This window comes from Mustela erminea, chromosome 5 (genome assembly GCF_009829155.1).
Source record: "Mustela erminea isolate mMusErm1 chromosome 5, mMusErm1.Pri, whole genome shotgun sequence".
Classification (NCBI taxonomy): domain Eukaryota; kingdom Metazoa; phylum Chordata; class Mammalia; order Carnivora; family Mustelidae; genus Mustela; species Mustela erminea.
This window is the reverse complement of record NC_045618.1, coordinates 3,537,566-3,560,617: the sequence shown is the minus strand read 5'-3', so window position 1 is coordinate 3,560,617 and position 23,052 is coordinate 3,537,566. Positions and strand designations below refer to the sequence as shown.

General features: G+C 50.7%; 1 protein-coding gene across 4 annotated transcripts in view; it reads right to left on the bottom strand.

The window, feature by feature from the left end:
- BNC1 (basonuclin 1) overlaps nucleotides 1-23,052 on the bottom strand; it is a 158,048-nt gene that overhangs the window by 4,649 nt on the left and 130,347 nt on the right. Inside the window, exons 1-5 of one of the 4 annotated variants that reach the window (XM_032341956.1) lie at nucleotides 22,660-22,831; nucleotides 16,843-17,044; nucleotides 7,030-7,129; nucleotides 5,493-5,728; nucleotides 1,864-3,740 (exon numbers count right to left, since the gene is read on the bottom strand). In XM_032341956.1, coding sequence (XP_032197847.1) covers nucleotides 1,864-3,740; nucleotides 5,493-5,728; nucleotides 7,030-7,129; nucleotides 16,843-17,044; nucleotides 22,660-22,760 — 2,516 coding nt within the window. In that variant the 5' untranslated portion in view covers nucleotides 22,761-22,831. Of the gene's footprint in view, nucleotides 1-1,863; nucleotides 3,741-5,492; nucleotides 5,729-7,029; nucleotides 7,130-10,261; nucleotides 11,277-16,842; nucleotides 17,045-22,659; nucleotides 22,832-23,052 lie in introns of those variants that run through there. The other 3 variants (XM_032341957.1, XM_032341958.1, XM_032341960.1) reach the window with 3 other exon arrangements.

Sequence of the window (23,052 nt, the reverse complement as noted above, 5' to 3'; positions counted from 1 at the left end):
CCTGGGATCGATCCCCACATAGGGCTCTCAGCTCAGTGGGGAGCCTGCTTCCTCCTCTCTCTCTCTCTGCCTGCCTCTCTGCCTACTTGTGATCTCTGTCTGTCAAATAAATAAAAAATCTTTAAAAAAAAAAGAAAAAGAGTCTAGTCAGGGGCCCCAACTATGTGCCCACAGCACCTCTCTCTTATTGCAGTGGCGACTGCATTTAGCCATAATCACCTTTTTACTGCCGTCTCCCCCACCGACCTTTGCAAGCAGGGACTTTGTCCACAGCACCTCGCAGAAAGTTTTTAAATATTTTTTGGCTAACTAAGCATTCAAGGCACAGTTCCAGTCCCTTCCTGAGGGGTCCCAGTGACTGCTGATGGCAGCGGCTTCAAGAGGGGAAGACAGCCGTCCAGACTATACAGCTCTCAGCCTGACCCCAGGCGTGTCCACAAAGCTCTTTTCAAAATGGTTGCATTTGGGGGCGCCTGGGAGGCTCAGCTGGTTGACCGTCTGCCTTCAGCTCGGGTCATGATCTCAGTCCTGGGATGGAGCCCCGCATCGGGCTCCCTGCTCAATGGGGAGACTGCTTCTCCCTCTGCCCCTCCCCCTGCTTGTGCATACGCTGTCAAGATAAATAAATAAAATCTTAAAAAATACAAAACAAAATAAAAGGGTGCCGTTTTAATCTGATTCTAAACATTCCAAGTTCTAGACCACCAGAATTAGCAGTCTACATTTATAATTCAAGATGCTTTCTTACGGTGGGAGAGCAGGCCTGTGTCTACAAATAGCTCAGAATGTAAGAAATATTAAATACACGAAAAAGAATAAAACGAAGGTGTACGTTAAATTCAGCAAGCCTTCTAATGCGATGCACACTGTAGGCCAGCAGAGGGTCATACTATCAAGGATGATCGACCGGTGGGACTGTCTCTTCTTCAACGTAAAGCTTGCTCACGAACAAGCACATCTGCGTAACGCGTGTGCCTCCCTTCCCAGGCTGTGGTGATGGGACTCGAGCTCATGAAGAAAAGCACGAGAGAGACAGTGAGGCCAGCGCCGTGTGCCAGACTGATGAGAGCGCCGCCCTGCCTGGGCACTCTGCACACAGCGTGACGCCATGTGGGGCCCAGGGACGCCCCCCACCCAAAGACATCTCAGCTTTAACCCACAGCACAAGCCTTGCAGGAACCTGCTAACACGCGCCTTTCGTCTCTGCCTTAATAATGACAAATTCTCTGACCACACAGTTCTCCTTCTGTTCGAACAGAGCTCGTTAACCGGACTTAGGAGAAAACCTCTCCTTTGATGGGCTTCGTATCATAAGATGAAAAGTGGACAAGTTCTGTCGTCTGTGGTGATGATTTAACCCTCCCCTCGCAGGAGACTAGCTCACGATTGCTCATCCCAAACCATCTACTCTAGGTATGTTTCCGAATTCAGAGTTTCTCAGGCTCTAGAAAGGCAGAATGGTGCATAAACCGTATAGTTTTTTCATGTCCCCATAATAAATCTGTGAGTATTTCTGCACTGAACACATAATAAAGAAAATCCACACAAAGGGAGATTTAAGAAAAGACAGACTGCCCGTAGCCTCATGTCCTTTCAGGTCAGGGTTCGAGGTCAAATGAGTTTAGATCTGAATCCGAGCACGGGGTGTAGGGGTCAGTGTTTCTCAAACTGTGGTCCCTGGACCAGCAGAAGGAGGACCACCTGGGGACTCAAACACAAACCCTCAGGCCTCAGCCCACCCCTGCAGAAGCGGAAAGCCCACGGGCGGGGCTCGGAAAGATGTTTTAACAACCCCTCCCGGTGGCTCGGGCGCCAGCGGAAGTTTCTGAACCACGGCCTTAGAAGAAAGGACCCGCGTCTTACCTGTCTCTGCTCCTGCGCGAGGGGAACGTGGCTTCGCAGCCCTCCACGGTGCACACGTGCGTCCCTCTGGCGTGCATGTTCTTGTGGTGCATTTTCACGCCGCACGCGTTTTTGAAGGCCTTCTTGCACACGTCACACTGGAAGCGAGCTTCTTCCTTCTGCCGCCCGGACACACGCGCACCCACGGGCTCCGGCTCCTTGGCGTCTTCGAAACAAGGAAAAGCCACTCCTCGGCCGGACAGGGCGCCGAGGAGCCCGCCGGCCAGCAGGCGCTGCTGCAGTCTGATGTAGTCAGGGAAGGGGACGCAGGGCTCGGTCCCGGCTGCGAGGTGAGGTTCACGGCCACTGTCCTGCGGCTCCCTTGGCACGGCGGACAGGGCTGGCTTCTGTTCCGCCTCCCTCTCTGGCGGCCGTGTGGCCCACTCGGGGCTCCTGCGGGTAGCCCCGCCGGACTCCAGCCCTGAGTCCCCATGGCAGACCCTCCCTCCTCCCGGGAGGGGCCCCCCTAAGCCCCCAGAGGGTGCGCACGGCTCCTCAGGTGCTCTGTCCGACGCCCGGGGGCTGCCGGCCTCGGGCTCCTCCTCGCTGGCCACCCGCAGGGGCGCGTCTTCATCGGAGCTGAGAGCCAGCCGCTTGTCGTTAGCCGCCCCCACGGCCTCCTTCTCTATTTTGATGGGCATGCTGGACTTGCGGGATTTCTTCTTGGGCAGGGCGTCCGGCGGGCCTTCGCGCGGCGCCAGCGGCTCCGGGATGGAAGAGGACAGGAGCGGGAGGGACGGCAGCACGCCGGGGGTGTTGGCCAGCTCGGCCGGGGTGGCCGGGCTGCGGTAGAAGGGCAGGACCGGCTGGACCGTCTTCAGGTTGGGGAAGAGCACCCCGTCCGGGCCCAGGCTCGGGAAGGCTGGCTGGCCCCTGGGGTCCTCCCCGGAGGCCGCGTAGCAGGGCGGGGGCCTGCGGTCTGGGGACGTCGCGGGGAAGCCCGCGCGCTCGTAGCTGTCCGAGGCGGCCAGGTGCAGGCTGGTCCTCAGGTCCCGGTCCCTGTTGTTCCTGTTCATGGGCATGTGCAGCCGGGGGTTGGGGTTGGCGCTGTGGCGGTTCCGGCTCCGCAGGGAGCTGAAGACCATGTTGCAGCCCTCGATGGTGCACTTGTGCTTGATCTTCAGGTGCACGGCGTTGTAGTGGATCTTGAGCGTGCCTTTGTCGTAGAAGGTCTTCTCGCACGCTGTGCAGAACACGCGGCCCTTCTTCGCACCCAGGCTGTGCCTCTCCGGCTTCCCTTTGGCCTCGGGGGACAACTGGGTCCTTTCAAGCTTCGGGACAAGGTGGTAGGAACCCAAGTCGCTTAAATGGGTGCCGTCTTCCTTTTTGGGAACCGTGTCCGGGCAGTTGAGACACGGCTCTTTCTCGACCTGAAATGAGGCGGGAGCGGAGGTCAAGAAGCCGCCGCCACCGCCGCCGGGGAAGGGTCCATGCGTCTCCTGCTTGGGCTCCTGACTCTGGTCCTGACCTGGCTCCAGCACGTACTGCTCGGGCAGCGACCCTATCAGCGTGGGGGGCACAGGGTTGAAGAACTGGAAGGGCAGCATGAAGGTCATGTTGTTCACGATGTTCTCAAAGGGGTGCAGGCTGCTGGGGGTCCCCCTGTCCGCGGGGGCGGGGAGGCCGGTGCTCCTGTGGCTGCAGCTCTCGATGAACGCCCTGATGTCCACGTTCGCCGCGGCCGGCGGCATGACGATGGACTGCTCCTCCTTCTCCTGGATGGCCATGAGCTCCACAATGGCCTTGGTCTCCCCAAATCGAAGGAACTGCTGCAGGGCGGCCAGCTCTTCCTCGCCGGTCATGATGTTCCAGCGATCCAGCACCTTTCCCGACGCGTCCTAGACCAGAGGCACAGACTGCAGTTAATTTACTACCCTACACCCTCTTCTCTGTGCATATCAGAAGGGGACACCCTGTCAGGTCAGCACCCCTGCTCACGCTACTCTCCCAGGCCGGAGCCCCGCATGGAAGACTGACCGCACAGATGTAAGCAGGGCTCTGAAAGAGAGAAGTAAGACGGTAGGACTCTGGCCTAAGGGACACGGGGTGATTATTTTCCATCTTATTTCAAACTGATCAGTTGTTCCCGCGTTAGATGTCATCCTTTTCCCCACTGGAATGAAAACATGTATCGTTCAAACGGTAGTCCCTTCTTCATCTCAGGAGGACAGAGGGGGCAGTCAGACCTAGACAGAGCTCAAGTATTTATTTGCTGCAAGTTTAATCATCTTCCCCCAGCAACTAACCTCAGAAAACAAATGAACCCGTATTGATCTACTGCCCACGTTCACAAAGCAGAACTGTAATTACCCTGGCATGCTGGAGATCTTTCAAAACTCTAGCAAGGCCTAACTTTTCCCAAAACTACAATAAATATTTTATCACAGAACATGTATTTGATGGCCTACTGAGATTTTGCACAATGCATGGAAGAGTTCTGAAGATGACGGGGGATGTAACATCATAAATTTTTGATGTGCTGGAGGTTCAAGGTAATTGATTCCATATTTTTAATCCTAACACTAGAAAGCAAGATTATTAGGATCATTAAATATTGATCTATGTCATAATGTAGGATCATAATGCTGCTTTACATAAAAGGGTGCTTCTAGCCTGCTGGGGGTCCTGCACCGGAGGTGAGCAAACACCCCTCCACAGGCCAACCACGGGCTTCAGAGTTAGAAACAGGTTCCAACCCTGGGTCTGCCACTCACAACCTGAGTGACGTTAGCCAAGATTTAGAAGCACTCGGAGCCTCTGGCTTTTCAACGTGGAATATGAGGATGATTTCCCGGCCCTGGGAGATTTTACTGGAAGAGGGTCCAGTGATCCCAGCGGAGAGAAGCCCAAGTGCTTGTGTTGATGACATGGCCTGCCTGGGGTAAGACTCAAGCATACGTTAGTCCTGGTAGTACCTTCATCCCCCATTTCATTGAAATTTTGACATTTTCTCGTAGTGTCAAGGGGAAAAAAAAAAGCTGTCACTGCCTGCTACATCAGAGAAATGATATCATTTGTCCCTGGAAATATGTTCTTTGCCTGTGGATATGAAACACGAGGGCCTACCCCCGTGACGTGGCCTAGAAGGACGTAAGAGTACTCCGCAGAGTAACAGACGGAGAAGTGGTGAGAGGCACAGGGCAGGGGAGCAGAGAACACGTGCAGAGGCCAGCAGGGAATTGAGGGGAGTAAGAACAATCAGGAGCCGGAACACAGACGTATCACAGGGTGATGGAACCCAGGAAGGAAGGCCAGCTTCTGCAACGTGCTTCTGGAACATTCGCTCCTCTCTCACTCCCACACCCTCAGTAAGACCTGGCACAGACACCCTCAGTAAGACCTGGCATAGGTGGCCAGTGGATAGTGATCGGGGCCAACGCTTTGCTGTGGGAGAGCTGGCTTAGTGAGACCCAAATCACAGAGTGTGTCCATGTTCCCATGTCTGGAAGTTCCCCGGTATCTGGGAGAAAGCACTGGATTCTTCCCAGAATGTGAAGCGGGGGCTTAAGCCATTACACAAGGAAAGGATGCCCTTTCCTCCAAAGGACTGGAAGAGACATCCCAGCAGAATCTTGGCTGTGCTCCCCTACCTGCAGCACGTATCCCCGGATATAGTCCTGGAGGGTCCAGTCCAAGGCGTGCAGGATCTGGAGCACCTCGTCTTGCTTCAGCACGCTGAAGAGCCGGTCCAGTAGGATTTTCAGGCGCACAGGGATGGCCTGGGTCCCGTAGAGCATGAGGCTGCTGATATCGAACACCACATTGGACTGGACAATCTCCACCTGGCTCGTGGGGTACACAGGGGGGACCCTCAGCTTGCTCAGAGCTGAAAAAGCAAATTGGAGAAACACCCTTCGTGAAGATTTCTCCTTCTCGGAGAGATGCTGTGCGGGGGCGGGCTAGCAGCAGAGCTCGGCTCTGCGTTCTGATGGAAAACACGACCGTGCGCTTAGGTCACAGTCCTTACAGCTACCAGGCTCTACGTCATCCACAGAGACTTAGATCTGCGAGAAAATGGACTGGCCTGAGACTCTTCTTTTTCTTCCTTCCCTGTCCCTAAGAAGTGAAAAACAGCCCCGTGGAGGGCAGGTGCCAGGAAAGGGCGGCGGGCACATGATCAAAGGCTGAAAAATCAGGAAGGACGGGGTCTGCTGGTGAAGAGCCCGGCTGGGGGAGTCTGACAGATCCGGGTCTGGCCCCTCGTCTGCCGCGTCCCAGCGGTCAGGCAGGGCCGGTTAAGCCGCCAGAATGTACGCTGTCCATGCGACAGTCCGTCGCGCACGGCTCTGCGGTTTTGTAACATGTTTAATTTTATGGAATGATTTTTGCCTTATTAAATTATTTTAATTCTTAAGTTAAACAAAATCAGAAATTCAGTTCTTCAGAGTCCTGCTGGTCACGTCTCAAGTACTTGGCAGCCCACCCGGGACTCAGCGTGGGATCGCGGGGTTTGGCCAATGAAAATACGGGATGCCCGGTTACGTGTGGGCAGGAGTTTCATGGAGACAGGGAATGAGTAGGATACGTTTACACTCAGAGTATTCACTGGGACATACTTAGGCTAAAAAATCATTTATTGCTTCCCTGAAATTCAAACTTAATGGAGCATTCTCCATTTTACTGGCCACCCTGATGGCGGCCGCGTTAGACAACACAGGACATTTCTTTTTTTTTTTTTTTTTTTTTTTTTTTTTTAATATTTTATTTATTTATTTGACAGAGAGAGATCACAAGTAGGCAGAGAGGCAGGCAGAGAGAGAGGAAGGGAAGCAGGCCCCCTGATGAGCAGAGAGCCCGATGTGGGACTCGATCCCAGGACCCTGAGATCATGACCTGAGCCGAAGGCAGCGGCTTAACCCACTGAGCCACCCAGGCGCCCACACAGGACATTTCTGTCGCTGCAGAAGGACTGCCTGAAGCACCTGTTCCTCGTCTGCAGAATGGGGCTAAGACCCCACCCACCATGCAGGGTCATTAGGCTTCAAAAAGGGGACGTGTGCCAAGCTCTCAGCCCGTGAGCCAGCGAGTGTGGGGACCTTCTCAGACACACAGTCCATTCCCGAATCTCTCCAAGTCGTTCAGAGGGGACATGAGGGGCCGAGGGAGGAGGAGGACAAACAAAGTTACCGTGGGCCACCCATCCGTGTCTGCACTGCTCACACCGGCGGTGGTGGATCTTCCCGGGTGTGAACCCCTGGCAGCTACAGTTCAGGGTGCAGCCAATAGCCTGCAAGAGAGAACGGGGCCCGCAGCCCGTGAGTGCTGCACAGACGCGAGGCTGCTCCTGCGACACAGGACACCGGCCTCCCTTCGGTGACGCTCTGGGGGCACTGCATGCCCACTCTGTGCCAGATGCAGGCGGGGACCCCGCACTCGGTACCCAAGAGCAGCTGGCCCCCGGGGCCCACGGAGGGCGCACACATCCCACAGCTGCTCTGCAGGAGAGTGGGGGCTAGGGAACACCACCACGCTCTGTAAGGAAAGTTTTGGATGGAAATATCTTGCTTGTTATTTTTTAAAAATATTATTTATTTATTTATTTATTTTAGAGCGGGAACACAAGCAGGGGGAGGGGCAGAGGGAGAGGAAGAAGCAGGCTCCCTGCTCAGCCTGAGCTCCATCCCAGGACCCTGGGATCATGAGCTGAGCCGAAGGCAGACGCTTAAATGACTGAGCCATCCATGTGCCCCTTTATTTATTCATTAGAGAGAGAGAGAGCACGTGCGAGAGCAGAAGCTGGTGGGGGCGGGGCAGGAGAAGCAGAGGGAGAAGCAGACTCCCTGCTGAGCAGGGATCCTGACTTGGGGCTCAATCCCAGGACGCTGAGATCATGACCTGAGCCAGAGGCAGATGCTCAACTGACTGAGCCCCCCATGTGCCCCCTGACTGGTCAGTAAGAGCACAGAAAGGGTGAACAGCCACCAATCTCTTAAGTCGAACAAAGTAGTGGCCCCTGAAAGTTACACGGGGACTGTCCCAGAACAAGTGAGAGAGAACGATCTGAAAGGACAATTATCCAAATGTAGGCATGATTACCCCCCCACCCCCCCACATGTGGTAAAGTGAAAAGTCCAAACAGACGGACAACATGCCGTGGTCAGACACACTGAGGACAGCTCCCCGTTTCTAGCCCTTGGGCTATGTGGCAGACGAGGCCTGGCCAGGCTGGCGGCCCCATGCGCACAGCCAGCCGCATGTTCAAGTTCACACGGCTGAAACACAATACACACAAGTACGTGTTTGCTAAGTTCTGGTGTTGAGAACAAAGCGTCCCATATATTTTTAGGATGAATTCCTCCAAAGGGGATAGAGGTCTGAAGAACTTCTCCTAGAAGTTGCGTCAGTGAGGCTCCCAGGAAGGGCCGCTGGGTGGAACCGGCATGAATTAGGAGAGCCCTGAAACTGGGGTGTCCGTGTGTGTCTGGGGAGGGGGGACCTCCCTCTGTCAGGTAACGGACTCTGTGGGCTCCTGTGGGGACAGGTAAGGGGATGTTCTGTCCCAGGACTTGGGAAACTCACTTTAAGGAGTATGTAACTGTCTTCACTTAAAAACCAATATGAATGTAAAATGCTGCAGCCACTTTGGAAAACAGTCTGACAATTCCTCCAGCAGTTAAACATGATCTTACCGTATGACCCAGAAATCCCACCCGTAGGTAGATGCCCAAGAGAAATGAAAATATAGACCCATGTAGAAGCTAGTACCAAATGTTTCTGGCTTCCTTGTTTATAACTGCCAAACAGTGGAAACAACCTCAACATCCATCAGCTGATGAGCCGCTAAACAAAACGGGGCACTGCCACGCGGTGGAGTACTACTTAGCCGTCAAAAGGAACGAAGCAGAATCAATGAAACAAGATGGGACTGGGAGGGAGACAAACCATAAGTGACTCTTAATCTCACAAAACAAACTGAGGGTTGCTGCGGGGAGGGGGGATGGGAGAAGGGGGGTGGGGTTATGGACATTGGGGAGGGTGTGTGCTTTGGTGAGTGCTGTGAAGTGTGTAAACCTGGTGATTCACAGACCTGTACCCCTGGGGATAAAAATATATGTTTATAAAAAAAATAAAAAATTAAAAAAAAAAAAAAGGAACGAAGCGCTGACATATGCCACAGCATACGTGAACCCTGAAAACACACTCGGTGAAATACCCAAGGACAAAAAGTCACAGGCAGTAGGATTCCATTTACATGAAATGTCAAGAAGGGGTCAGTCTACTGAGGCCGGAAGCAGACTAGCAGTGACCAGGGCTGTGCGTAGTGGGCAGGAATGAGGAGGGACAGTTAATGGGTGGCAATGGGAGGAGAATATTATTCTGTTTGTTTGTTTTCATCTTTTAAAAAATAGCTTTAAATTTAGACACAACTCCAATATCGTAGAATTTGCCCACTTTAAAGTATCCAACTCAATGATTTTAAGGATATTCATAGAGTTGTGCAAACATCATGATCTGATTTTAGAACATTTCCCACATCTGCAGAAGGAGCGCTGTGTACAAGTTATGGTGTAGTTAACACCTACAATATAGGTGTTCATTTCTAGGTCTTCCTAGGAGTGGAACTGCTGGATTGTATAGTAATTCTGTTTAACTGGAGAATCTGTCAAAGGTTTTTCAAAGTGGCTGCACCATTCTACTCCCATACCAGCGATGTGGGAAGGTTCCAATTTCTCCACGTCCTTCCCAACCCTTGTTGTCTGTCTGTCTAGAAACAGCCTGCCTAGTGGGTATGACGTGGTATCTTACTGTGGTTCTGGTGTGCATTTCCTCAGTGGCTAACAGCGATCAGTAACTTTTCATGAGCTCATTGGCCATTCATTTGTAGGTCTTCCCTGGGGACATGTCTGTTCAGATGCTTTGGTCATTTTTTAATTGGGTTGTTTGTCTTTTAGCACTGAGTTGTAAGAGTTCTTTATATATTCTTAGTACTAGTCCCTTAACAGATGATGATTTGCGAATGTTGTCTCCTGCCCGTGGATGATCTTTTCACTTTCTTTGTGGTGCCCTTTGCAGCACAGATGTTTTAAATTTTGACCAGAGTTGCTTTTTAAGGTGAAGATGTTCTGAAATTACATAGTAGTGATGGTTGTACAACTCTGTGGATATAGGGAAACCACTCAGCTATAGACTTTATAGGGGTGAGTTTTATAGTCAATAAAGTATATCTCAGTGGAAATACTACTGAAAAAACCAGTCCTTGACATGCCTATGAGAGGCCGAAGTCCAGAACCCTGACAACACCAAATGCTCGTCAGGAGAGCAACAAAAGCTCTCATTCACTATTAGTGGGAATGCAAAATGGTGTAGCCACTCTGGAAGACAGTTTGATGGTTCCCAACAAAACTGAACATACTCTTACCATACAGCCCAGCAGTCACGCTCCTCAGTATCTACCCAAAGGAGCTGAAAACCTATGTCCACACGGAAACCCACATGTGGATGTTGGAAACAGCAGCTTTATTCATGATCGCCAAAACCTGGAAGCGACCAAGATGGCCTTCAGCAGGGGGATGGGTAAGTACACTGTGGTCCCTCCAGACACTGGCATATCACCCAGCACTAAAAAGGCATGATCCACCAAGCCATGAAGAGACACGGGGGAACCTTAAGCACGTTACTAAGTGGAAGAAGCCAGTCTGAAATGCTGTACATGGTCTGACTGCAGCTACATGACCTTCTGGAAAAGGCAAACTATGCCGGCAGTTAAAAAGATCAGTGCTTGCCAGGGGTTAGGTAGAACCCAGAGGATTTTTAGGACAGTGAAAATACCCCGTACAATACTATAATGATGGGTATGCGCCATTATACATTTGCCCCAACCTATAGGAGGTCCAACACCAAGAATGAGTCCTAAAGTAAACCATGGGCTTTGGGAGATGATGTCGTGTTTGCATAGGTTCATCAGTTGTCACAGGTGTGCCCTCCGGTGGGGGATGTGGATAACCCCGTAGCTGTCCACGTGTGGAGGCAGGGGTATATTGGAAATCTCTACTTACAATTTTGCTGTGAATCTAAAACTGTTTTAAAAAATAAAGTCCCCCCCCAAAGTCAGCGACTTTGCTTAAATACAGGCTAAAAATCTCCCTGATGTGATGGCATCCCTGACTCCTTTCAGATTACCACCAGCCTCAACAGAGCGACTAGACGAGATTTTCAGGGGAAGGAGTGGGGCTGATCATAGCTGCCGACAGTAACGGTGTTCCCTGACCGCTTCCAGAAGGATCACGACACAGAAAAGAGAAAATATGTATCCGAAAACCCATTTGCTCTTTGTAAAGCCATACGACATCCTACAAAGAACCCCCTGTGATCACCACAACCTTACTGGAATACTGCGTTCGCTCTTATCAGGGGTGATACCATCCGAAGGTGAAAATTAGTTCTTGGCGGGGGAGGTGAAAAAATATTCTTTTTATGTATGAAACACAGATACACATATGTGAACAGAAACACAGTATATAGTATCATACTAAAATTTCACTGGGGAGGCACAATTGGGAAAAAAAAAAAAAAAAAAACCTAGTCTCCTGGGGCGCCTGGGTGACTCAGTGCCTTGAACTCAGGCCATGATCCCAGGGTCCTGGGATCGAGCCCCGCACTGGGCTCTCTGCTCGGCAGGGAGCCTGCTTCCCCCTCTCTCTCTCCCTGCCTGCCTCTCTGCCTACTTGTGATCTCTGTCTGTCAAATAAATAAATAAAATCTTAAGAAAAAATCTAGTCTCCTAATGAAGAAAGGATGGAGCAATGCTGTGCCAGGTATTATTTATTACACCTTTCGGTTAGAGAGATTCTGCTCCTAGAGACTGGTACAGGTGGCTGAACACAGGAACCCACACATCTGTATTCCTAGACACATGATGACATGCTATCCCTGATCTGGAAAGACAAAAATGAGTACCCGTTAAGTTCTATGACGCACGGTCCCAACAAGAATGTCCCATTGTCTGCAGCGCAAGCGTGCTGTCCAGATTTCTCCAACAGCCCTGTGACTCTGAGCACCGGCTGATCCTGGAACCAGTCATCTGCACTCTCAGCAGCTCCCAGCATACTCTGTACTGAGCCTCTGGACTATTTCACAACCTACATTCTGATAAATGTGACTGCTTTAAAGGAAAAAAAAAATCTTAAAGTATTTTATTTATTTATTTGACAGAGATCACAGGTAGGTAGAGAGGCAGGCAGAGAGAGACGGGGAAGCAGGCTCCCCACTGAGCAGAGAGCCCGATGCGGGGCTCGATCCCAGGACCCTGAGATCATGACCTGAGCCGAAAGCCACTGAGCCACCCAGGCACTGCTAAAGGAAATTTCTAAAAGGAGAAAAAAATTCTTATTTTGGATCCTGTCCCTCAAGATGCCAGTCACTGTTTGTAAGCAAAGCGGCAGAGCCACACAGAGTAAATTCACACTCATTCATTCAGAACACAGGACCAGCTTCGGGCACAGAAAGGTGTCCTTCCTTTCCTGAAGATTTTGCTTAAAGGGCTCTTGCTCGGGCAAAGCCCCCGGAAGCTCTGGGTGAGTGCACCTCAGGCCCAGCACGAGGAAACTAACTACAGGGAAATGATCCCGAGCACATTTCATAGCCCAAGACTGAAATTCACTTTTTCTGTGTCTCTGACACAGGACTCCGGGTTCTTCAACTCCAGACTGATCGACATCCTGAGTCACATAATCCTCTGTGGAGTCTATCCCGGGCATTGTAGGGTGCCCAGGAGCACACCGGTCTCTACCCACCAGACACCACAGAAACACCTCTCCCTCTTCCAGTTGTGAAAACTGAAAACCTCCCCAGACGTGGAGCAAAACCGCCTCCAGGTCAGACCCACCGGCCGAACCTGACTATTCAGTTTTGCAGCTTTTGGTTTGGGGACAGAATTTTAAGCAGCATTATGGATAAAATTCAATGTATGAATGCTGTTTTATAAGAAGTACTCATGTGGCTCTATATGAACCTATTTGAATAAGGCTTAATAAAGCTCATTAAACATCCACGGAAATCTCAGAGGAATTATTTATGAGCTAAAAAAAGCTAATTACAGTACCTCGGAAAACTTCCAATATTAAGGCCCTTGAGTTTTTCCACCCATATCAGAATTCCACGATGTGGCAAAAATTATAGCACCATTATCTAAAGACAAATTAAAACTTCTAAAATGAAATCAAACCCCAAAATTCTAATTACAGGACGAAAAGTACTCATGCAAATCAATATGGAAAACTCTTAAAACTTACACCCTTTCCCCTGGAATCCGAATACTTGTTCCATTCTTCAGAAACATAAAGCAGATGTTTACAACATTCTGAACTCATCAAGACATGATTATTGCTTTTTACGCACTCATTTTAATCAGACTATTTCCGAATTGTTATTAGTCACTCTGATGTGCTACGAATCAACATTCAAAATTCTGGTTTGCTTTTTTTGTAGCTGTCTTCGGCTCCCTCATTCATCCAGAAATCGCCAACACACCTGTATCGTGATGGATGCCTCCGTGACTTGCAGTCTCTGGGACAGAAAGTTACAACCTCGTTTTTAGAAAGACTTGAGGGTCCCGCTTCCTTCTGCGGACACCCCTGCTCCACTTTCCGTCTGGGGAGATGCTGACTTGAGTTCTTAGCCACCAGCCGGCCCAGGCACACGGTGGGGTCCACGCACAGACATTCCCTAGGGTGGGGGTGGAGGGGCCACGCAGGCCTCTGATGGGATTTGGATGCTGAGCTTCCGATTAAGAACTGTCCACTTCAAAGCTGATTCTATCTCTAGTGCATGCAGGTATTTTCCTATCCCTGAGGATAAATGCAGGGGATAGAAGCGAGAGGAAGGAGCAAAATTACAGAAGACCTCAGGGGGCTTCCAGAGTTGGGGCACTGATGCTTTGAGGGCGCATCTGTGGAATGGATTGGATCCAAAACGCAACTGCGTACCTGCTGGACAGCTCTGTAGGCTCAAGCGACTTGGTCTGCCCTGTCCAGCATGGCAGCCGCTAGCCACATGTGCCTGTCTACATTTATTTTTAAATTTTATTTTTTAAAGATTATTTTTGAGAGAGAGAGTGTGTGTGTGCATGTGCATGAGCAAGGGGAGGGGCAGAGGGAGAAGCAGACTCCCAGCTGAGCAAGGAGCCCGAGGTGGGGCTCTATCCCAGGACCAGGATCCCAGGATCGTGACCTGAGCCTGAGGCAGATGCCCGACTCACTGAGCCACCTGGGGGCCCCCACCTACTTAAATTTAAATGAATAAAAATGAAAACAATGAAAAGTTCAATTCTTTGGTCACACCAGCCCCATTTCAAGTGCTCAGCAGACACACGGGGTTCGCAGCTACCATACTGGCCGGTGGAGATACAAAACACTTTCGCCATCACGGAAAATTCCACTGGACACTTGTGAATCCAGTGGTAACACTGGATGTTCTCCCAGCACCTGCCCTTCTGCGTGGTGGCATGATTTCATAGCTGTTCTCGTTCGACCCTCAGTACAACACTGTGAGGAGGGCATTCTTCTCAGGAAACTTGTATTTATGGAAGATTTGCAATTTCCCCAAAGTCTCCCAGTTGGTGAGCTTTCCTGAGTTCACGGCGTGTGAGGCACCGCACTAAGTAGGCCCCTGTACTGTCTGGTTTCTTCATCACCCCCTCCCGGGAGGCAGGTACAAATGCCCCCATTTTATGGACGACGAAGCAGAGGGACTCACGGGAGGTCACGGCAGACTCCAGCCTGGATACTGGAGGTAGATTCTATCTTGAAATATCACTATTTAGGGCTAACACTTATGGTCTCACTTAATTCCTACAGCAACTCTGAGAGTCAGTCATTATCATCCACATTACACAGATAAGGACATTAAAGTTTCACACTGTAAAGAAACTTCGCTGATAATAATACAAGAATACATAGTTACTGAATGTTAATGAGCCAGGCATTGTTCTAAACACTGGGGTTAAAGTATTGAACAAGACCAATGAGGTGCCTGCCCTCCAGGGGCTTATAATCTAAAAAAGACAGAAAATAAACAGTACCAGTTCAGAGTAAGATAGCACTGAACAAAATAAACAGAAAGCCATGCCAACAATTCTACTGGGTAGCCTGGAGGGGGAGGGGTATAAGTAAGGGGACTTAGATAAGATCATCATTGAAGACTTTTGAAGAGGTGACATTTGAATTGAATCCAAGGGACACCAAGGAGCCAGTGAAGAACTGGAAAGGGAGGAAGTGTTTTAGGGCAGAGGGCATGGCCAGTGCAAAGGCCCAGGGGCACAAAGCGGCTCAGGGAACAGAAAAGGAGTCAGTGTAGATGGAGTGAGTTAGTAAGGTTAACGGTGGAAAATGTGGGTCAGAGAGGCGGGAGAGAGCACTTTGCTTAGGATCTTGTGGGACAGGCCAAGGAGTCCTGATTTTGTTCTAAGTAATCTTTTATTTAAAAAAAAAAAAAAACAACAAAATGAGTTTGATTTGCCTGTGTTAAAAAGAATCCCTCTGGACACAGAGGTGACGAGCCTGCACTTCCTGCAACCTTCACCACAATGAACATCTTCCACGGGGAGGCAGGAAAGCCTACAACTGGCTTAGAAGACTTGGGTCTTACTTCCCATTTGCCAGAGAACCTTCAACTCCATGCCATGGAGCCTCTGCCTACAAAGGGCTGGGTTTCTGTTCCTGCCAACCTCAAAGGCCTAGTTGCCATATTAATGAGGACGTACAAATAAGAGCTGAAAAGATCAATCAGTACGATGAGAGTGTTGTTGCGACAAGGCCCACACCAAGGTTCCTGGGTCCTCTGGGCTCTGGTGGTCTGACTTGGCACAGACAGAGCTACCAAAAATACCTATTATAAAAACGTCCACAAACATTGCGACACAATGAATCATTCCGAAAAGAGGCAAGGAACCCACTGAACCCTAAACTGGCACCCAGCAGCTAGCACGGGGCCTGGTAGCCTGCAGGCCCCTCCACCGGGATGAGCTGAGAGAAGAATGAGGGAACAAATGAGGCAGCAGCGCCATGCTCACTAATTATACATGCCCACCCAAAAGCCTTTTGCCGGATCTTCCTTTCTGAGACTCTGTGGGTGGCCAGGTGACTAAGCATTGGCCAGTGGTAAGCACGTGGAAGTTGCTAGGCGGAGCTTTACAGAAAGCTCCTTGTAAATGGGAGCTGACTCAGCAGAGACTTCTTTACTTGTCCTCCTTCTTCCTTCTTGGAACGAGAATATGATGGCTGGACTGGAGAGGCCATTTTGCGACCACGAGGCAACTCTGAGGCCACGCCCTAAGGAAGGCTGCACAGGAAGGATGGTGACTGTTAGGAGCTTAGACTAGCAGCAGAAGGTAGTTCCTAATTTACACACCAACTGTCCTGCTGACCGTGGAAAGGGCTGCGTAAAAAAATCACGTGAAAAGTGGCTAATGAGGAGAAATCACCGAGGCCAAGTTTAGATAGAGCCTGTAGTTGTCTCGTAAGTGTGAGATTCTAAGGCTGTGCCAGATTCTTGGTGTTAAGAATCTTAACTCCTTAACTTAAAAAATCAAGGAGCCAATCTGCGAAATCACAAACCATGTTTTAAGTCATCAACCTTATAGCATAAAACCGCTTCAGGTTTTTCCAAGTTGTATTTTTAAGTGTTGATACAGACAATCGTTAATATGTTTGAGTCTTGGAAGGCTGCAGTTCAGACCAAACACTGCCAATCAGGATCTATACCACTCAGAGTCTTTTCAGGGCCACCCTCAGCTTGTGGGGTGAGGACCTGGTTTCTCCTGCAGTGAAGCTGTCACCCCATTCTCACTGTGGCTGCAGGCTAACCTTCGTGGTTGGGGACACTGTGTCATTCACGGTGGGAGGTCTCTTCCAAACTGCCCTTTGGGCCTCTCTGGATCTACCTCTTACACACATTTTGTAATTTCTTATGTCTTTTGTGAAATCGGATTTTTTTGCTCCCTACCTCCTGTCCTCTCGTTTTTCTGTGACTTCTTTCAATTTTTAAGTTTTCCTTCCATATGCAAATCCACAGAGGTACAACTAGGATTCTGAACATAGTAGCCCCATTTGCAAGATGCGCAACAAGGACAACGGGGAAGAAGAGAGGAGAAAGGCCACGAGGGCCTTGTAGGGGAGGCAGCAAGTGGCACTGGACCCGAGGCGGCCTGGAGAGAGAGACACAAGACCAGACATTCGTCTCATGCCATCGTCCTCCGTGAGCAGTTCAACGAAACGATGCCAATCTATTTAACAAATTACTTTTGTTGTCGCTGAGTTTTTGTTTGTTTTTAAAGCATCTACTATGTACTGGTAATTGTAGGGGCCTCGGGACACAAAGACGAGGAGCTCAGCATCTGCCCTAAGGGAGCACACGTTTTCATGGGGGCAGCCAGCCATCCAGCTCGACTGTTCAAGAACCAAGGAGGAGAGAATACGGCTCGTCAGAAATTGGCGTGAGTCATTCACTGTATTAAAATCAATTCTGAAAGATACTAAAAACAAAAGAAAGGCTCATTAGCTGCCTTTAGGGAACCAATGAATTGTTCCTCAAACTGGCAAACGGAGGGCAAGAATCAAGTCTGTATCTTTTTTTTAATACAACTGTGTTTCGGAATAACCAAACCGCTGATGAGACAGACTCCCTTTCCAGAAGTGTCCGGGGAGTGAATGAAGGATTACAGTCCCGCAACTCCTGGTGTAAAAGATGATGACCAGGCCATCTGCCCCCAATGGAAAGATACGTATGACTACGGACGGCGTGTTCTTGCGGAAAACATTCAACCTGAATCCGATCAAGGCCCTGGGTCAACTGCGGTGTCCGGAAAATACAGGGCCAGAGGAATAATACGATGTAAACGATACCAGGAGGAAGCAATCACTAATCCGGCCTGGGGAGCATCCTATAGGACAAATGATAAAGCATTTCCCACAGTAAGACTGCAAGGAAAAAAGTGCAGACTGACAGACAGAAGAGGGACCCTGGGGGGACCTTATCTGGATCTTGACTTGGATGCACCAGTGGGTAAACTAAGGCTTGCCAGACCGTCGAGGACAATTGGACACGGACTGGGAATTTAATGACACTGAAGAGTTACGGCTAATTTTTTTAGGTGCTCTCTGAGGCTGGCGGAGGTGTGCTCTCCTCATCGTGTGCAGGAAATGCCACGGTCCTAGGCTCATCCCAGCCCCGTATGTCAAGGCCGGGAGGCCAGGCCACAGACCAGACGTTTCTGCCCTGGGCCAGGGGAGCACACCTGGCGAGGCCATGCAGTGAGACGGGAGTGGGCTGTCCAGATGGGCGTCTCTCAATTGGTTTCATGGAACCACCTGGATTCCCAAAAACAAGGGGACACCCTTTACCATGAACACAGTAGAAAAAAGGGCGCCAGGAAGCCTCCCAAACCAGGTAGGCAGCCTTTGCAATACAAAAACAACACTGGAGAATTAATCGAGTCTGCTTTCTCACTGCCAGCACGGGGAGGGGATGAGAAGGGTCTGGCAGCGGCAGGGCAGGGGGGAGGTAGAACCCAGGGCACAGATGTTGGGCCAAGTCTACCTGTGAGTAGAAAGTATGCGTGACACCCTTGCCTCGTTCTCTTGCTGCTTAGTTCAAAGAGGATGGTGGGGAAAATACTTGTTCTTTTGATCTCTATAAATCAAAGTATAAACTCTGTGCCAAAATAATTTAACAGCTGTGCCCTTTTTTCTTAAAATTATTAGTTCTGAAACCAGAAAACACAAAAAGTAGAAAAATATCCAAATGCTATCTTATGAACCAAGTATTTCTTCATTAAAGAAAAAAAAAAGGCAACCTAACCACAACAAAAAAACTATACGAAAATACAAATGATATGGGCACATTTTTTTTCCTCCTTTATAACCTAAATTTGGGAGGACCTCAGGGGCGATCTTTAGAAGACTTTGATAACAAAAAAAGGAGGGATGTTAACCGTGTAGGAACTTCTGAATGAAACAGAGCTGTAGGGGAAGAGCGGAAGAAGAAACAAAACCAACACACACACAAGACATTTATACGTTCGGATAATTTTAACTAAGGTGGCCAGCTACCCAAGCAAGCAGCTTTGTGTCTGGTGCCTGCTGCTTCAAGACAATGATGAAATTGTGAAAATTCTGTGTAAAATTTTGCAGATATTTCTTTCAAGGACTTAACGAGAACTAGATTTTAAGAGTGAAGTGTTAAAAAAAAAAAAAAAGAGAGAAAGCAACCTTAGATTTTCAAAATGAATTTTTAAAAAGAAAGGACCAGCATTAGTGACTTATGCCATCCTGATCAAAGCCTTAAAACCAGAAAGTTCGAGTGTTCCGTAGAGAGATTTTTACCTTCGCAAAGAACAGAGAGAGGGTACAGAACTGGGACAAGGCTTCTGGAAGCTGGTGGAGGGCTGGAAGATAATTGTGATGTTTGTTTGAGTGTGTGGAAAGATCATACAGTAATATGTAGGACAAAACAGGCAAATACAACCATATACAAGAAAAAGTTAGTAGTCTGAATTAAAGCGTTTCCTGAACTGAGACAACCAGTTCCCTCCACATTAGGTGAGTGAAATTATCATCCCTCAAGGCAAACTTCTCCTATGATGTGTTAGGCTGGTTTATAAAAATGAACCAGAGCACGGAGGAGATTGGCGAGAGCCCTCTGGCCCGCTTCAACTACACGAAGTTTGGGAAGGGCCCCAGATCCGACGGCTCTTTGTTCTGTCCACCCTTTCCGGGATAAAGTAGACATGTGTCCATGCAGCGAAAGTGAGCTGCCCTGGACACCTAGCATTCCCAGAATTAAGAAAAAGAGCTTCAAAGAATGACAAGGTAAGAGGAAATAACGTTTTCAGGTGGAAACCTATTTAAAAGAAAAAAAAAAAAACTTACAAAACTTTCCAGATGTCTCTTCTGCACCGAACTGAGTTATTTTTTAACATCTCTCAGATAAGTCATAAAAAAAAAATAGGTAATTTTAAAAATCTGCAGGAAGAAATTCGGAGTAAGATAATTAAAAAAAGATTACAGGCTCTCTAAATCTTGATCTTAGATATACAAAGGAAAAAACATGGGTGGCTCAGCACTGAGATTATATCTTACCTGGGGTACTTAGTTCTAGTTCTTTTTAAACAGGGCTGTTTCTGACAAAAGCAACTCACTCTAAATGACATCTGTAGAAGTGAAAATTCACCCTGGGGTAAAGCACGTTCCCCCTGCAAGTAATTTACCCTGTGGAACCTACAGGGGGACTCCTTTAAGGCCACTGTCAAAATAACTTCTAAAGCCATATACACAGGCTAAGACACTTCTGCCCCTCACCCCTGTGGTTTAGTTTTACCGGCAAACCGAACTTTTAAAATGTTTACACTTATCCCTAGGCATTCATAAATGATAACGGGATGCTTAAAGGACAATCATTATTTGTTCCACACGGAAACTTGTATGACTTTTCTCACCCAGTGGGGTGGATCTTCCTTCTTCCCAAGCTGATGATTCTGAAATACAGAATATGGGACTGGGACACAGGCCTAACTGCTTCAGGACAGAGATGTAAAAAGGAACCAATGAATAAAAATCACGCCCCCATGCAAACCTTACACTTCCAATAGGAATTATTTCATGTGGGTTAATATTTCTAATACGAATTATAATGAGAGCAGACAGCCTAACGAATATCAAGAGCCACAGAACCCCTCCCCGCTAACCACTTTCGGACTGGAAGAGGGGCGGGTAACTAAATTCTTACTGCTCTGAGGGCAACAGCATTTATGGGTACAGATGATTTTCCAAATTAAATTATGCATATGTCTGAACATAATTATGAGTTCCCGAAGCATAAGCCGTGTTTGCACTCAGGGAAGAGCTCACCACCTTTCCTCCGCGTTGGACTGTGACACCAACACGTTCAAACCGACAGCTGAGTTGAGATCCTTGTGCTTTCTTGGTGAAATTAAAGTTAGCAAGCCTATCCAATGAGAAAGTGAATGATGACTCACACCTTATTCTTTTAGGTCTGCCAGAACGGATAAAGCTATTTATCAAGATTTATCAGAGCAAACGTGGTGGTTATCTTTCCACACCCAAGGAAAGCAAAAATCCAGTCCTGGACAACTGGTCGTGTTTGTGAAGTCGTCTTGTTTTATGAAACACATGAAAATGCTATTCTGACATATCACACGGTGAATGAGGTTTTCATAATACATATCAAGGGATCTGGGAGGGACATCAGAGGAGCCAGTATATTTACCACTGAACGAAAGTTTTAACACATAAGCACGTATATGCAAGCAAAGCATCTAAGGGAGAGTATGAAAAGGTTCCACGAACTCTGCAAATTAAAACGGTAAACCAGGAATGAAAAGGCACCAGAAAGAAAGGGAGAAGGTAATCTGCCAAATGCTGTTTTTCAATTCACTTTTCGTAAAGCCAAAATCTTTGTCACTTTCATGAGAATATATTTTTTAAAAAACTGCTGCTAGCTGTGCTGTGTCGGCCCAAGCTGCAGGAACACACGTCTTCCCCTGCACGCACATGCACACACACACTCACTCACACTCACTCACTGACAGGGATTCCCAGGACACCAGTGGGGCCTCTGCTAGGCCCCTTAAGTGTTAACAGCAGAGGCCTGGCTGCGACCAGGCGTCTGGCCCGATTTAAATGCCCTGTCTTCAGAGAACCGCGGTGAGCGCGGCCATAAAACTAGGGGACATAACTGAACCTCAGAGGGTCTGAACCCCCGCCCCCCCAACACACACAATTTTACTCCCACAATTAAGGCTGCTTGTTGGCATTCCATTTAACTGTCAAACTAGGACCGGTGGCAGCCCCACAGCCACAAAGGGATGCCTTAAATGAGAAGAGCATGTTCTTACACCGCGTTTGAGAAAGTTTGGCTCCGAGCTATGCGCTGATTAATATCAGATCTCCTCCTGCCCGCGCCTCTCCACAATCTTGTCACATCTGGCTGACAAATCCGTAGGGGCTGATGCAGAGCCAGGCGGCCGGCGGGGCTGGGGTCTGGCGGGCAGCGCCCGAGGGGGCAGGGGCCAGGCGGCGCCCCCATCCCGCCCCCCTCCCACCAAGCCCTGCGCGCCCCTGCCTCCGGGAGCCGACCCGGCGCGGCGCCCTCCCCGCCCGAGTTCCAGCCGCGAGCGCGCGGTCCCCGCGGTCCCCGTGTCCCTGGCGGCGCCGGGCACCGGCAGGTAAATGAGCACCACGGAGGGACCGGCCGCGGGCCCGACCGGCTTCCACCCGCGGGCTCGGCGGGCACCCGTGTGGTCGCGCCCCCTCCGCGTCCTCGCGGCTCGGGGGCTTCCGGCGCGACCCGTACGCCCCGCGCTCCGCGACGCTTCCAAAGACCCGGCGCCCCGGGCCCCGCCACGCGCCGGTGTCCGCTCGTCGCCGGCCGACCGCGGCTACCGCGCGCCCAGTTCTGCAGAAACAAAATCCCGGGAGCACCGACTCGCACCAGAGGCGCCGAGGGGCCGGGAGGGATGCGGGGGAGGCACGCTCGCCGTGGACATTGCCCCGAGACTCGCCCGGACCGTCCGGGGGGCTCCGGGGACCCGCCTGGTGCCCGCGCGCGTCTGCGGCTCCGGGACGTCGGGCGGCGACGGCTCCCAGCTCCCCGGCCCGCGCCGCCGCGCAGGTGGCCTCGGGAAGTGGCCCCGGGCGCGCGCCCCGGAGCCGACGGAGCCCGGCCGGGCGGCGCCCCCCGACTCCCCCCGCCCCGCCCCGCGCGCCGAGGGGGCCCCCCGCGCCGGGGGAGAGCCGCGCTTACCTCGGCCATCTTGCGGCCGCCGCAGCGCCGGGGGCTACCGGCGCGTGTCCCCGGCCCGGGCCAACCCCGCGTCCGCCCCGGCTCGGCGGGCGCCGCCGCATCCAAGCTTCGGCCGTCGGGGCCGCTGCGGCGAAGTGGGCGGCTCCCCGGGCGCCCCGGCCGCGCGGCGCGGTGGCCGCCCCCGTCCGCCGCGCACCGCGTGTGCCCGCACGCCCGCCCCCTGGCGCCCCGGGGGGTGCCCCTCCGCCCCGCCCCCCCGCCCCACCCCCCCGCCGGGCCGCCGCGTCGCCCGAGGCCGTGGGCGCCGCCGCGCCGCCCGGGGAAGCGCCGCCCGCTGCGGCGGCCCGCGAACGACTAAATCAGCGCAGCTGGTGCGAGGCCGTGCCCCCGCCG